The following is a 16,715-nucleotide window of genomic DNA, read 5'->3' as shown; positions in this document are numbered from 1 at the left end:
GTGGCATGTGCCATTCGAGAGCCCAGTTCAGAGTGGCAGTGCAGTCTGAAGCAGCACTGCACTTTCTTTTTTTTTTTTTTTCAGGCAGAATGACTGGCTTATGTGCATTCATGTGCACGAACCACTCTGATGTTGTTTAGAGCAGTGCCATTTTCCAACAGTCCAAAAGAAAACTTCAGTGGTTTGTAAAAATTAAGCGAGACAAGTGGCAGCAGTTTGAGCAAATGTATTCAAGCAAACAAGTGGATAGTTTTCCAAAAACAAGTCTGAAAAAGTAACATGGTTTGTTCGAAATAGCTCGCAAGTGAAAGATTTCGTCCGAATAATTCATTATTGCGACAGCAATTATATGGACACTCCGGGTGCATTTTTGCCGTTGCCGTTGACGTGATGTTCCGCATAAAGTCTAAGGGCAATAACACCGTCGCCACGCGTCGTATGCTTTATGTGCGAGTGAAAATACACGAGGGAAGCCGAGGATCGCGGCTCAATTTGGCTCGCTCGAAGGAGAGTGCGGAGAGCAAATGCACTGTCTTCCGTCGCACGAAAGGCCGTGGGGTGACGGGAGGGAGGCACTGGGCTCCGGCAGCAACAGTGCATTTCGCGACCGGGCGCAAGAGGAACTGACGATCGCGACTCAATCTTGCGCGCCATATACGGAGGAAAGCGAGGAGGCAGCATGGGAGGGAGGGAGGGGGATGCGGCTTCGACTCCGCCAAGTGCGTACTTTGCAGGGCCGGGCGCGGTTGCGTGCGCCGTAAAAGGGATCTGCAGACGGCTCACACCTTTGTGCGCGCTGTGTTCTAGCAGATCGTGCGATGAAGCGATAGGCGACACGAAGGTGACTTCGCTCGCACCTGCTGCCGCACTTGCTCACACCAGCGCTTTGACAGCGTGTCCGCGCTCATCGAGTGTGATGTGTTCATGTTTGCTTGTGTGCGCTGACACCATGTTTGTTAGTTCAGTTAGTAAGCGAATGTTTCCAAGTTTATACAGCCGATAAAAGTACTATATTTCGTATAGCTGTCTCCTAATTTGTTATCGCAATCGATGCTTCGCCTTGCGAGCGAAACTGCGACTTCATTTAAAAATACATCTGTCTCATTTCTTGAAAAAACATCTTTTATGGGGAATAATTTACTACGCCTTACTGAATATGGCTGAAAATGATAAAACTGTGAGGGAAAACGAGCATAAACTGGTTGTCCATATTATTTACTGTTATGTTAATTATCTTTCTGTAGAAATTGGGGTAGTGATTAGGGTGGCGCATCTTGTTTTGAAGGGGAATTTAATGCCCCAGCCCAGACCATACTGAAATTTGGCCGTTCAATGTGGCTTGTGACCGCATGATCTTTTATTAAAGTATGTCTAACAAGGAACGAAAAAACCGTGACAACCTGCAGGAAATTACATTTACATTGTTTGCTTAAAACGCAGATATTAGCGGAACAATTCTTGCGCTACACATCACGTAACGGAATATGAACTACAGTCCACCAGTATGTCCTGCTCAGGCACATATACGTTACAAAGAGTGTCAGCAAATGAGCAGTCTGTAGGCATATATGTAAAGGAAGAATGGCATAAGAGCTCATTTATTATAGGAAATGTAGAGTAACTACATGTTCATTATATATATATATATATATATATATATATATATATATATATATATATATATATATATATATATATATATATATATATATATATAATGTTGCTAGGCACAGGCTGCATTGCCTTGATTCGGCAATGCAGACGTTTAGAAATCAAATTAGCCTTACTAAGCATTCTTACAAATTTTAGAAACTTAGAAATACAGTATGCAAGAAAGTATTCATGGTTAAAAACAACGTCTTAATATGCTCTTCGATTTGGACGTTTTGAAAACGTCTTCAAAAACATCTTGCCGTAAATGTTCAAGATTTCATAATATACAGAGATGTCTACATGCCTTTGAACTCATTTGAAGCAAGTTTTCTAGAATATAGATATTTTTTTTCGTGGGAAGTGAAGGCCTAACTTTCATGTTTGGACTAGGTGCCCAGTTGCTAATTTGAGACTACCATGCTACACGTGCACATATTGATAGCGGAATCAAATGAATGAAAATGTTTAGATTCTACCAGGAGTATAACAACGATGGCAAATCCTGTTGACGTCACATTAGCGCCGATTGCAGCGCCACCATCAATCGAGCTGAGTCATCCGATGCCAAAATCTCTGGCGCGGTGCGTTACTCATGGAGTTAGTATACTTATAGTGTAACTACATGGTTACTCTACAGCGAAGATCACGGAGGCCCATACAGCGAGCTGGAAGGCATGAGCAACAGCTAGGCGTCAATCTTGGTGATTGCAATCTTAATGACTGCAAATCGATCTTAAAGATTGGGAAGAAGCTAAGGTGCTGTGGAAGAAAGGTGCGTGAGGCCGTCTAAGAGTACACTTAATGTTTGTGCTGATTAAGTGCCATCTGTCGCATCGAGTGGCCGGGTGGCGTGCTTGCCAATGAAGCGCAAAAATAATAGAAAAAGAAGAGTCATTGCAAAATCTGGCACGTGGACACCTTCATCGCGTTACGAAAATTCAAGCAACCACCGGGAAGGCAGAGAAGGTGAATGGGACGTTCTGCGTTCCCAAAAAGGCAACTGAGGTGGAGTATAATATATACTATATTGCCGTACTGAAACCCACCTGACTACGTTTCCGTTAGGGAAAATGCAAGTGCAAGGCAACATTGTAGCCGTGCTGCCCAGAGTTATGAAACATAGTTCCAGCGCACATTTGGACAAGGACGAGGAGAGAAAGACGACACGAACGCCGGACTTCAACTGATTCAGTTCAGTTGAAGTTGAAAATTCAGTTTAAGTCCGGCGTTCGTGTTGTCTTTCTCTCCTCGTCCTTGTCCAAATGTGCGCTGGAACTATGTTTCATAATGCTAATCATAACCAACTAGCCCAGCTGTCCATACTTAGCGATATACTTACTGCCCAGAGTGACTATAATGTACACTCGGGTATGGCCAGCCTAGTGCGTTTCTGTACGGTAATGCGGCTCCGTACGTAACCTGGCCATACGGATAAACCTTGTCCGGCAAAACGAAACCAGTGTGAGGCGGAGGATTACCGCATTACTGTGCGGTCGATACGGTGTTGCTGAATGTGTTGTTGCTGAAACGTTTATTGAAACAAAATGAATTTAAAGAGGTGCATTTCCACTTCCTGGTGGTCGTGCCATGAGAACATGGGGAAGGGAAAAGGATAGAAGAAGGCGAGCTAAAAATTTTTCGGCCGTTCTACGTCATCAGGGAAAGCAGCGATGATCCGTGTGTCAAGTGGGACGCAAAGGAAGCGGCCCAGACGCTGGTTGAACGCTTTGGACATAATTGTTTACCACGATCTGGAGCAAATAAGGCTCGACACCGTTAATTAGTAGTTCACATACAGTTGCCAATTACGACGGTGGTGCCCCAACACAACGAGGTGCACGGGTTAGCCTTGTACCGGCGAATGCGGCCTCCGCGTTGTCGGTTTAGCCGCGCGATGGAAATAACTTCGGCCAGAAAGCACTCGCCACAGGCAGTCTACTGATTTGGTGAAGTACTTGAACTGCTCTACATATAGGCGGTGATGTGGCTGTGAATCGCATGGAGCGCCGAGTGGGCGAATAGTGTTATAGAACCACTGGGATCTTAGATGTGTGGTGTGAAAGCGGCGTATGGCGAAAAACTTAGCGGCAAATAGCTTGAAAGCACATGAAGGCGTTGCTACGGCAGCAAAATTTAGCCACACGAATTTATCCGAAACGATTTTCAGAGACTTCCAATCGCTGTCGCGAGCCATGAACTTTGAATTCACGATAAGTGAGAGGCGCGTATCACACATCAGTGACACACGCTAGAATAAAAAATAAACCCTTTGCGAAACTGTGCTAGTCTTTTCAGGCGAAATAACTCGGAAATGCTGATTTTTCAAAATCTGGCGTTCGCGGTTGGTATATTACGGTAGATGTGCCTTGCTGTCCTGATACGAAGGACATAGTGGGTCACACACTGATATCCCCAGCACGAGAACAATTGAACCGCTGCGCAGAAGCAACATTAATTTGGTCTAGGTTGCTCCAGATGGAGAAAGAAAGCAGTCTAATGAGGAATTATATGAAGACTGTAAATTTATCTAAAAGGTAGAATTTAAACACACTCTGCTAACAGGATCCTTCGACCCAAACTTACGGGTAATAAGTGCTGCCGACACCATCGCAATATCAGTTCGGTTTTGTAAAGCTGCTTTTTCCTCACTAACGCATATATTGAGGAGAAGCTTACGCTCACACCTGTGTTGGAAGAACGGGGTTGGATGACTGGCGTGTATGCGGTGCGGCGCATGCTTACTATCGTCATCATTATCACCACCATCTCCACCATCACCATCATTACCGATCTTTAGCTTGGGAGCAATAAAGATCCTTCGTCCTCTTACTACTACTACTACCACTACTAATTATTATTATTATTATTGTTATTATTATTATTAAGGCATTCTACAGGCTTGGGGCAGAGCAGAGTAGGTAACCATTGGACGAGCTAAATCGCTTGATAGGCCCGATAATCCGACCGCCGCAAAGCTCTAACACTCGGTTACAGAAGAAACAGTCTTTAAATATATACAAGGTGTCGCAGCTAACCTTAGCCCGAGTTAAAAATTATGCGAATGCCACGCAGCTGGACAGAACCAATGTAGTGTTGTTTAGTGTTGTTTGCCGTCACTTTGAGATATCCAAATCATTTTTTATTCTGGCTAATTAGATATTTAGTCTTAATTACATAATCAATTTCTCAAATATTATAAGTAGATTAAAAGTGCAAATGAGAAAATTGTAGAGCGACATGAAAAAGTACCGGTACAACTTTCTGTTGCTCAATACATGCTACATATGTGTTTTTCTGAGCGTGAAAGAAGCCCGTAAATACAGGCAAAGTGCCTCGAGCGGTGTTGCGACTTTGAGGTGGTCCCGTAGCGCTCGTCATGCGTTTCGTGACAGAGCGTTGGTAGTGAAGAGTCCGAGTCAGGCGTCGGTGAGAATAACAAAAGGGACTTTATATACTATATACAGGTCATTATACAGGACAAGATCGGATCGGCACGGGGGCCGAGAGCTAACAGCAAACACGACTGTTCCCGCACGGCGACGTCCGGTGAGACTCCAACGCGTGACACATCTCACTCCACTCGAGAGCGGCACTCGGCTCACGGCGGTTCGGTGGATCCGGTTCTCCAGGCGGCGGCGTGGGGGCTTGTAAAGCCCCGAGAAACGATTGTCACTCAAGCGGCCCAATACAAAGCCAGCACTCGGCGGTCGTCCGAGAGGTCCAACCAGCGACCGCACTGGTCACCCGCTTCAAGTTTGCCGCGCGCGGTGACCTCCAGGGGGAAGGAAATACGGCGCCGGGCTGTCTAGCACTTTGTTGCACGTTTGGGCATGTCGCTCGCCGATGCTCCTGCACAGGACACCGCTGCCGGGCGCCGCAGCATCTTGACTTGTCAAGGGAGCGTTAGGGCGCTGTGCCTTTCGGCGCAGCCCCGGGTTTGTCCAAAGGGCGTTCGCAGGATAATTTCTGCATCTTGTAGATTCGGAATCCGGGCTGGTTGTACTGGCACAACAGCATTCCCGCCATCAGATAAGGCGCCGGGAAGACGAGCTGCCTCCACGTGGCTCGGATGCCAGGCGCGCACGTTCGTCAGGCTCTTCCAAGTTCACGCCCAGTCTCCGGACGCCAGGTAACTTCACGTGCCCAGGTCCCACTCTCCGGGACAGGAGCTCTGCTCACAGCGTTGTCGCCAAGGCACCTCGACCAGCTCCGCTCGGGTCGTTCCTATGCCCTTGCTTCTCGCCACTGGTCCCGGTTGGTCGTTATGCAGCTTGCAAAACCGACCGGCAAAAGGCAACACCCAACACGAGCAAGTGCCCTCTGTCTCCCGTCAAACACCAGACAAGGCCATAATCCAAATCAACCTAACTAAAAGCATAAATTTCGTTTAGGACTCTAAATGAAGCGGTAAAAGAGGAAAACAGAAACTGTTTTAGCGGTCTGGAATTGAAATTACCTTTCCGAATCACGTTTTTCTTAATCTGTTATACGGTCGCCTCATTCGAACATCGCGGTTGCCATCCAAGGCGCTGCTCTACTCGCAGAATCCGTTAGGTACGTTTCATTGATGCGCCTGACTCGTGCATGGTTGTACCGTGCTGCTCGAATTTATTGAATTTATTTGGCGAATTTATTTGAAATGCTGTAATTTTTAAAAGCGAAGTTTGCGAACATCGCCGGGTTTTCGTGACCGTGGGAGCTGCGTGGCTGTTCTGTCGCCGAATAGGCAAACCAATCACAGCCGAGGAGGCGCGCGTCCCCGCCGCTGGGTTCCTGGCATCACCACTGGATGTCTCTGGTCTCCGCGCATCGGCGCCGGCCGTGCCAGGGGAAAGAACCAAAAAGAGAACCAGAAAGCTCGCTTTCGCGCATCCGCGGCTGCACGGTAATCAGGAAGTAAAAGCTTCTTGCGGATAGAATGGATTCGAATTACGATACTTACATATGCGCATGCTGCCTTTTAAACCACGATGCGTTCTGTACTCGCGTTCCGGCTCTTTATGCACTCACACAAAGTTTCGCTGTATATAGATTCCAACTCGTTGGATCTACTGCACCCCCCCCCCCCCCCCCCCGAAGTTCACTACCGCAACCCGCATGCTAACTGTTAAGGTACATCCACATTAGCGGGGGAAACGGTCGCGGAAAACCGCTGGCGGCAAAACGCGCCAGCATGGCCAAACTTGTGGGCGTCTTTTTGGCTCTCAGCCGGAATCACTTCGGCGTGATCAGGGACAGTGAGCGAGAGGGGCAGTTCCTCGCCAAGTTTTCCCACGTGTATTAAATGGCCATCCTGATTGGTCTCCCCGATCGGCGGCGAGCGGCATGCCGCTCCGAGTCGAGGCCCATTTGGCCTGCGGCAGGAAAATGTCGCTCGGCCGTTTTTCTCGGCGCACGTTCTGTCACGCCCGTTTTTCCCGCTAGTGTGCATGTTTTTTCTTTCTCTCTCTCTTTTTTTTTTTTTAACGGGCCCGCCCGACTTCACCCGCTTATCCATTAGATTGTTTGTTTAGTCAACTTAGTAACTCATAGTAACAAAAACGGTGCGAGCGAAAGACGGGAACTCCTTAAACTAGAGGACCAGCGCGGTGTCCTCGTCTTTCGTTCGCGCTTCTGGTTTGTTATCATCAGCACGCGGTTCTCACACCGCATTATGTGTTTCGAGACATTCTATATACAAGAGGAGGCTGTAAATATGACAATGATCATGATGATTATGATGCACCGCTTCCCTTTGAAGCGGGCGATCGCACGAGTGGACTGGGCAAAAAAGAAACGAAAAAAAGGAAGGTTGTAAAAAAACTTTGCAGGTATCCACACAATGTCTTTCTCACTGTCATCTCCACTACAGATTCCCCGTTGTACCCTTGTGTTGAACCGTAAGGTAATTCACACGCAAGATGTTTTCGCGCTTTCTAATTCTTCATTCGCAAATTCTGTGCAAGTTGGCATGAATAGCTCCAATTTTACACAAGGACATACATACCTCTACACACAAAAGCAAAGTTTTATGTTAATTTTACACTTTTGAGACATTTTAGAAGTAGCTCGTCGTGATTTAAACATTTACATTTTGGCTTTAAGGACAGACATCAAGACTTTAAATACATATAGAGGGTGTCTTTCTTTTTGCTGCTCCAAATATTTAAAAATTGCCTCTGACAGTTAGCACTTCGTAAAGCGTCCATTATTTATACTAGAAATCAGAATGCTTAATTAAATAATTAACATAAGTACACTAACTTTTTAATGAATTATATTACTGCACACATTTCAACCTACGAATTGTAGCCGGTGAGTTCACAAGGCATACCCACTCGGAACGAATACTCAGGACTACACCAGTTTCGATATATTAAATTTCAATGTGTCCGACGAAATGCATTGGCGTTCCAGTTATTCTTGTGCTTCAATGTATAAAACAGTCATTTTCATTTAAAACAACGAAGAGGAACAACAGTGCATTTTGACCACAACTTTGACAGCGCATATCTCGAAACCAGTGCCATCCTCAGAATTCGTTCCAAGTCGATATGCCTCGCAAGCTCACGAGCTACATTTCATAGATTGAAATATGTGCCGTAGAGAAATAAAATAAAAAGTTCATTAGCATAGTTATGTTAATTATTTAATTATGGATCTAGGTGTCTAGTATAACTAAAGGCCACCTCATCAAGCAATTAAAATCAATGGTTAATTAGAACTGTGCTATTTGCCATAGGCAAGTTTTAAATCTTTGGCGCAGCTAAATTTTTTAAAAACTTTTATTATCCGTCGTCTCGGAGTGAGCATGAGTCAGAACTTGCAATCTAATGTTCACCTACAGTTACTGAGAAAGCCGCATGCTTTGCCCTCGCTCGTCCTCGATTCACACGCATGTGAAGCCCAGATATTATCTCATTAAGCGACCGTCGAACTTATTCGAATGAAATTGCAATTAAAGGAATACGTCAAGTTTTCGTGATTTATTCTTACAATGTATATTTAGCCTTCCGAAAACATTTTAAGAATTAACAAAAATCGCACACGATCATGAAGATAGTGTGCGATTTTACAAGCAGGCACGCATTGCAGTTCTCTCAAGTGCCACTGACGGGTGTAAACGAGGGTGTAAAACAAGGGTGTAAAACGGACCAAACGAGTACCTTCGCAACAGTTTATTCATTGTGCATATTTTGCTCTTTCCATCTATAGCTAGGATCGCAGCTAAGGGCTTTTCTCGGGAAAGCTTCAGCTCTTGCATTGCCTATTTAAGTACACACGAAATACATAGGTGCTTTTATTAGGCAACCGCTGAAGCGATTTGACTGAAGTTTATCACAACTGACACTTGGGCAGGTTGGTGTATACCTTTTAAGTAACAGCGCAAAAATGACACGGACAAAAACAAAAGAAGCAACGCCCATCTTTCGTTCTTGTCCGTGTCATTCTTGCGCTGCGTTACTCAAAATGACTGAAGTTTGTTGCGTTTGAGACTGTTAGAACCGATAGTACATTTAGGCTCGCTAATATTCAGTCGAGTGGTTAAGGCACTGATATTTATAAATGGCGCAAAATAACATGGGACACCGCAAAATAGAGGACACACAAGCGCGCATTTGCGTGCCCAGGCTTCGTTGTACCGTGTTGTGCCATTTACAATTATGCATCAAAACCGATTGGTATCGCCCAGTTCACTATCTTGTTAACCTACACCGCCTGTGTTCAAATCCATTACTACAACAATTAATGATCTTATTTACTCTTAGAACATCGCATCACTATGGTCGCACCCAACAACACTGCGGTCACTTGGAATGCAGTCCCATTCGCGTAGGCACGCTGTTTGACTTCGTTAAAGCTTCTTACGACCTCAAATTGTCGTCCCGTCTCTGTGGCAACTTTGGATGCCTGAACAACCTTGAAATCTTTTCGTCTTAGCCTTTGGGTCGAACGCGGTGGACCTGCGAGAAGTTCTAGCTGTTTCACTTGATTTCGTGCGACAATGCGTAGTCATAGCTAAAGTGTTCCAAGATGCGAACACCAACAAAACGAGAGGCCTAATTGGGAGCCTTTATGCAGGTGATATTTTCATATGCGAGTGCAAATGCACGAACTTCGCAACGCGCCCTCTTATGGGCAAGGAAATGCAATGGAAGCGAAGTGCTTCCTTAAAAACATTAAGTGGAACAACAGTGAATTTTTGCTGCAACTTTGACGGCACACACTGAAATGTTTATTCAAGAGGTCATAGCGGCTTGCCGAACATATGTTTCTACTTTCTTGAGATTAAATAAATCGAGACGTTTGCGTCGTCATAATGCTGGCGACAACTACTCCTTTTCACTTGGTTATTAAATAATGTAAGATAACGAAAAAAGAAAAATATATCAACTCTTGAATTGGGGTAACACTAAAAAAAAATTTGCGATGATAAGGGTGGAAGCCCTCCGCAAAAAGTTGCAGTTGAAACAAAGGCACTCGTCAAATTGTTTCACAGGATGAAGTGTTCAGGGGGGAAGTATGTATATTTTATGCTCAAGTCCATACGGCCGCGACTGATCGTTGCTTCAAGACTAATTCAGTGTTGCCTCCTATATTGCTCTCGCGTCTGAAGTTTCTATCTTTCTTTCTTTTTCCCAACATGCTTCAGCCAAAGCGATTTCTGTCGGAGCTGCTGAGACACATCTCAAAGTAACAACTGTCGTTTTGAAAAAGTCGGTCACGTTATGCTCATACAGATTGCGTAAAAATGGCGGCAGACAGCGCCGTAATTCGCCCTCGTACCTTTTTCAGCGTTCGCATTATTTAAAGGTTCTGGGCACTTAAACAACAGAAGAGCCACTGCGTGCCGAACTCACTGCACCTTCGCAAGAACAACGGTGGCCTCTGGCAGCTGCGTGCCTTATTCATTCGGATAAGACGGAAAGCAGGCACTTGAGAAACACTACATGTGTAACGTCAACTAGCCGTCATCCTTAGCGATCATCTCCGTCAGAGCTTGCATTTATGCTTCTGTACCTCAATGCGCGCGTGTGGGCGTGCACGCACAATTTTTGTATGCGTGCTGTCTCATTTACATTTCGACGTAAAACGAGCATCACTTATGATAGTGTCCTCGTGCTGCCAGAGCAGCTTTTTTTTTTTTTTTGCCACAACCGATACTTGGAGGAGGGAGCGGGGATATTCCCTGCCCGTGTTGAAACGTCTCCTGCGCATTGCGCTCAATCAAGGCGCTTCTGGCCTTCCTTAGAACGCAACAAACTCAATAAAATATACTTAATATTAATAATTAATATATAATTATTAATAAGCTATATTAGTGTTAATACACTAATAGATTAATAATGTGGCTGTTTGGGCGTGTTGGTAAGACATGACACTAACTTTTAAGCGCACAAACAGACGAGGACAGTGAAAGAAGACACACGAGTGCTATGTGGAACGCTCGTCTGTCTCCTTCTTCGTCCTCGTCTGGTTGTGCGCTTAGAAGTTTTTGCCATGCTAATAGACTTGAATGCTTTCCGCTTTGTGTATGTGCATGTCTTCAGTGTTTTGTCTGCGTGCGTGCCTGCGTGCTTGCTTGTCTTACCTTTCAGCAGCACAAGCAACTCGCTCCCTCAAGGTCAACATATTCTTGCCTCTCGATGCCTGATGCGGACACGTACGACGTGGCTCGGCTGCTATGTATTACAGCTATAGCTACTCCGTCACTATATTGTCCCCTCACTGTACGATTGAACGAACAGATATTAAGTATAATCAAGTCTTCTGGCGTGATAGGAGAGCGCTAAAACGCCACTGGTGTAAAGATATGACTTTGCTTGGGCTCATTCTGCTTCTACAAACACGTCTGGAACATTGCGTAAGACAACCTGTTGGCGATAGAGTCTGCTGTCGTGCACGTCCCAGTTTTGTCCGATAGAGCGTTAGCAAGCTTACTGGGGTCAATTTTCACACCAGATTACGTATCAAGTGTGCTATTATCTTCAGCCTGGTGCGCTTAGTCTAAAATGTGGAAAAAGAAGTGCCCACACCACTGTAATGCTTGGAAATGTCGCACATTTAGTTTTGTCTCTGTGACCTTTTACCCGCCGCAGTGGCGTTCTGCTGCTGAGTACGGGGGTTCGATTTCCGGCCGCGACAGCCGCATGCTGACTGGGGCTGGAAGCGCAAATGCTCATGCACATTAGATGTATGTGCATGTGAAAGATCTCCAGGTAGGGCGGATCCAAGGTGGCATCAAGGAGGTGGCCTTCATCGAAGCAGTAAACGCGACGGGAACCCGCTGCGCGCTTAATTTGGATTTCTAAAGCGCACTTCCAAGTCATGAATATGTGTAAAAAAAGTGTCTTTATTAAAGCCTGAATTATATATTGCACAATTGAGTAACAAAGTCTTTGCAAAAAACTTGAAGAAATATCAGACAGTTTTACACAGCCGCTTCTGCAAGGCTAAAAAAAGACCGCTGAAATATATGTGCGCCCGAAAGAAGCAAGCGTATTCGTATTCACCAAGTGATGGTCAAAGGAACCTGCTGCAGTAGCTCACTGTTCATGACGTTGCGCTGCTGAGCACAAGGTCGCGGTTTCGATCCTGGCCCCGGCGGCTGCAGTCCACTGGGGCGGAATGCAAAAGTACTAGTTTGCCGTGCACTGGGTGACCCCAGGCGGTCGAAGTTAACCTGGAGCTCCCACTATGACGTCCCGCATAGCCTCGGTGTTGGTTTGGGATGTTAAAGAGCATAATTTGATTAAATTATGACTCTTACATTTAAGATGTCATGTGTTTTCGTGAAAGGTATTATTTATTCCCATTCACTGATGTGCAAAATACAAAATAATATTATGATCGTTTGTCGCCACGGGACAATATTTTGGTCTCGTTTGTAGTTCTGCAATCATAACTTGTTATTTAATATGCTATCATAAAGTATTGTCTAACGCCCTTTGTAGTTTCGGAAGGATGTAGACTTCAAGTAGCATAGTATTTTACCTTCTTCAGTGACGCTTTGGACGCTTCCTTTGATCGTAGCGATCACACGACGAACCCCGAGCAGTGCCATCCATTATTCGCGAACTGCATTTGTTCGATTGATTGCCAGAGAGTGGGGCTGTTGTTGTTGCCTAGAAGTGGCCGCTATCTCAAAGGGGGTCTTGATATCGTGTTTGTACGCGCTGCCATTACAAATCCTGCCTCGCTATGACTGGGTGCAGGTTATCTCCATCAGCATCACCACCACCACCACTGTCACTACGGAAAGTTCCACAACAGAAAGAAACTTGAACTCAATCACCTAGAAGACCAACTGTAACCATACTTGTAGACTGAATCACTCTTTTTGAAATGACAGGTAGGTGAGCACACAACCTTGAATTCTTTCCGTATGAGTAATATTATTATTATTAATATTATTAAGTAATATTATTATCCGTATTATTAGTAAACTTGGAGCTCTTAGTGATTCCATAAGGTCGTATGCATGCGGCATGTTTACAGTATTCTGGCGTAGTTTAAAGGCATAGTTGCTCTACAGAAGCAAAGTGATGACTGGCACTTAATCGCGTTAAACAAATCTGGCATGAGAGGCCCGAAGTCGTTCATCCCGATCAGTTCAGTCATGGGCATGACGGTACGCCGACTGAACGAACAAGGGAAACCGTTCCGGTGACTGGATATGCAAGTTAAATACTAGGGGATGAGTCTAATTTTATTTCATGAAAACTGTACACTGCGTTGAAGCGACTTTCTATGGCCATCAGTAGCACTGTTATGAAAATACATCGCGAATACTTCCTGCAAATAATAAAGTGCTTTGTTGCAGTACACATGTTAGTGCAGTGAAACAAGCCTGCCGGACTGGAATCACAATTTCGCTGGGGCGCTGCGTGCACGCATACCGCAACTTTGATTTACGTAATAGTGCACTTAGAATGTTTGCTGACTTTATATCACTGTACTGAACTGTATGTCAGTGGATCGTTCAGTGCAATCCGACCATCCAGCATGTGAAAGGAGAAATCGTTTTTCTCGGCAACCGATGCACCAAATTTAACGAGGTTTGTTGTGTTTAAAAGAAAAACTTAAAATATAGTGACGGTTGGTTTCAGATTTTTGGTTTAGGTGGTCAATTTCTTATAAAAATTGGCAAAAATCATAAATTTTATGAAAACGAAACTATCAAGTTTACAACTCTGTAACTTGGCAAAAAAAAATGATATGACAATTCTGTGAATTGCATCTAAGAGTACATCCAAAGTGGACAAGATTGATATGTTACACATAAATCCTAAAAAAAAATTTGTAATATGGAAATACAGTTTTCGCAGAACCCTTGTACACAACGTAACAAATTAACGTAAGATTAAATTTCACATATCAAATTTGTCCGCTTTGAATGATCTAATGGATGCCGTTTACAGAACCGCGATTTATGTTTCTGATGCAGAGCTATTAATTTGTAAACATTGTGCTTCATTTTTTTCGAACTTCGAATTTTTGAAAGTTCTTTTTACAAAATGCAGGTACTAAATCGAAATTACGCTTGCAACTGTCACTAGAATTTATCTTTATCTCTCAAATGCAACAAATTTGATTAAAATCGGTCCAGGGGTTATCTCAGAAAAACATTTTTGCGTTTTACATGTATTTGAATAGGCCACATCGGAGTTGGGCCCGAGCTAAAGCTTCCTCTTAAGGGTTGCCGCCGTTGAAGGAATCGCGCCTTTTTTTTTTTTTTTTTCAGGATCCTTAGGTATGCCCTATAAGAAGGCAGTGCGCAAGTCAGCGTATTTACACGTGCCAAAAGAACGGGGATCTAACTTGTAAATTAAGCGTACGACCAAATACTCTGTTCTGATCGCACGTTATTTCTCCCTCTCGCCCACCTAAATATGTACGAGTATAATTGAATAACTAAGTATTGCTGCTTTCATGCATTTGTTTAAACCTAACCTAGTCAGAGGTATTCTCTCAAATGCACTTTTGAAACGTACGTAGCGTGTCCACATGCAATAAGCTAGCATCAGTAACAACCTGAGTATCCGCACAGGGGTGCCAGATCGTTCGATCCTGTGCCCCACATGCAGACCTTAGTTCTTCCCATGAATTCAAATTTTCTCGGCACATTTGCTTTGAAACCTCAGGGTCTTTGAAATACCTTTCCAAAGCACATTAGTTTGCTACTGTTGACGATGTCATACTGGACCCTGCAAGCTCGAAATGAGCCCCGTCAGGTCCAGGTCGCTTTCACTGCAACCGCCATGCTGTAGGTCCACGGTAGTGGTGCCGCGAATTTGCGCGCGGCAATGCTTATTCTCTGCTCGGCCGTGCAGCGGGAGCCGACCCTCCTGTTCGGAGCAGTGCAATCTGGCAGCGCCTGCAGCAGAAGCGGCAGCAGCAGGGTGTCTACTTCCCACCGGCCTCCTCCTCCTTTTTCTCCTCCCACGACGTCGCGCCGCGTCAGCAGCCGGGCCCCTGGTTGCGGCGCACGCAGGCGCACCCAGCGGCAGCGCATATCAATTCCCGGACACGAGGGAACAAGTGGCCTGCCTCCCCCGTTTCTCCCCGCAACCACCGAATCCCTGGCACCTTCGTGGACTGCGCCGAGGCTGGGCCGGACACCGACAAAGAACAAGCTATGCATTCCCACTGATGGACTCCTCCGCGGGCGCGGATGCCTGCCGCCGAGCAACCAAAGAATGCCACGACACCTACCCGATTCCCACTCAGGTCCTCACCCCCTGGTAACCCACAGCCAGACACAAACACGCAGACACACACACACGTCTTTGGTTCGCCTGTCCTGGGCACGGCTGGGGGTGTTGCCGCCACGAGTCCTATCCGCGTCGTCGTCCTACACACACAAAGGCGCGCACACGCACACATTGGTCGGTATTCCTGGCGCGGAGCAGCGCGCACCGCGCCGCGCTGTTGCTTGTACGCCGGGTAGTGGAAACACGAACTTCCCTGGACAGGATTTATGCAGGACAACGTTTCTATTGTATATTGTGCCTTCAGTTTGGGATCCTTGTTTACAAAAGCTCGTGGGTCTGGAGCCATGGTGAGCCCTTCTTCCCCTGTATCTCTTTCTATATTCCTCTGTTCTTTTCTCTCTTCATATCTAGTTTCGCACATGGGCATCCGCGTCAGAGTACGCTAACATGTACAGAATTTTACCAATATAGCGTTACCACTGCGAGTGTAGGAAGAGAAAAACGTCAGCGGAGGGGCCTGCGGTAGTCTCCTAGTTTACTACGTGTAAAGAAAAAATAATGAAGACATCATGCTCAAACGTGTAAAAAGTTTGTACAAACGGCGAGTATGTTTAAAGGAAATTATATATATAACTTGCGCACCCAGATATATTATATACACACGCGCGAACAAAAGAAAAAAGTAATTAATGAACTCAGAGTAATCTTTGAGACACCCTTGATGTATGCAGGTTGCGCAGCATTTTTTTAAGCCGATATTCTTGGAGCAGGCTCACGTGAAGTCACATTGAAATGGCCTGAAGTGCTTGACAGAAAAAAAAAAAGGCAATGCTAAAGGTGTCCTCTGCGTGGACGTTTATTTTATTGCTTGATTCGTGCCATTATTGACGACATCAAAGACGGTTATAATATATATCGTTTAATTGAATGGTTACTCAATAGCTATACGAACAGAGTGACTAACGTTCTGTAAGAATATTTTGTTTGCTTTGACAGGTTCAATGCGCCAAATATATATATATATATATATATATATATATATATATATATATATATATATATATATATATATATATAATGGAGAGGGATGATGATAGCCTTGACTGCGCGTCGAATTTAAAGGTGGCGAGAAGGCTAAACTTTTGAAATAGTTCTGAGATATTTCATTTATTCTGAATGCCGCCTATGGACGAGAAATACGGCACTATCTCTTGACAAAATTGCGGTAATGAATATTGGCAAATGAAGGACGAGTCATACGAATTAACCTATACATCGAAACCTTCGTTGTTGAGTATAGGCTGCTGAAATGGTGACGTCCAAAGAAGACGTATAGTAACATTTAAGATAAGCAACAGCTTCGATTTG

At 44.9% G+C, this 16,715-nt stretch overlaps 1 protein-coding gene across 5 annotated transcripts in view; it reads left to right on the top strand.

Moving 5' to 3' along the window:
* The window catches only part of LOC126548178 (glucose transporter type 1-like), a 326,053-nt gene extending 309,694 nt beyond the window's left edge, over nt 1-16,359 (top strand). For 4 of the 5 annotated variants that reach the window (XM_055063176.2, XM_050196314.3, XM_050196313.2 and 1 more), the window contains 2 exons: nt 12,849-12,985; nt 14,967-16,359. In XM_055063176.2, the coding sequence (XP_054919151.1) occupies nt 12,849-12,946 (98 nt within the window). In that variant the 3' untranslated portion in view covers nt 12,947-12,985; nt 14,967-16,359. Of the gene's footprint in view, nt 1-12,848; nt 12,990-14,966 lie in introns of all 5 variants that reach the window. The other variant, XM_055063177.2, reaches the window with a different exon arrangement.
* Nucleotides 16,360-16,715: the final 356 nt, after the last annotated feature.

Source organism: Dermacentor andersoni, chromosome 1 (genome assembly GCF_023375885.2).
Source record: "Dermacentor andersoni chromosome 1, qqDerAnde1_hic_scaffold, whole genome shotgun sequence".
NCBI lineage: Eukaryota > Metazoa > Arthropoda > Arachnida > Ixodida > Ixodidae > Dermacentor > Dermacentor andersoni.
This window is presented reverse-complemented; position numbering and strand designations above follow the sequence as displayed.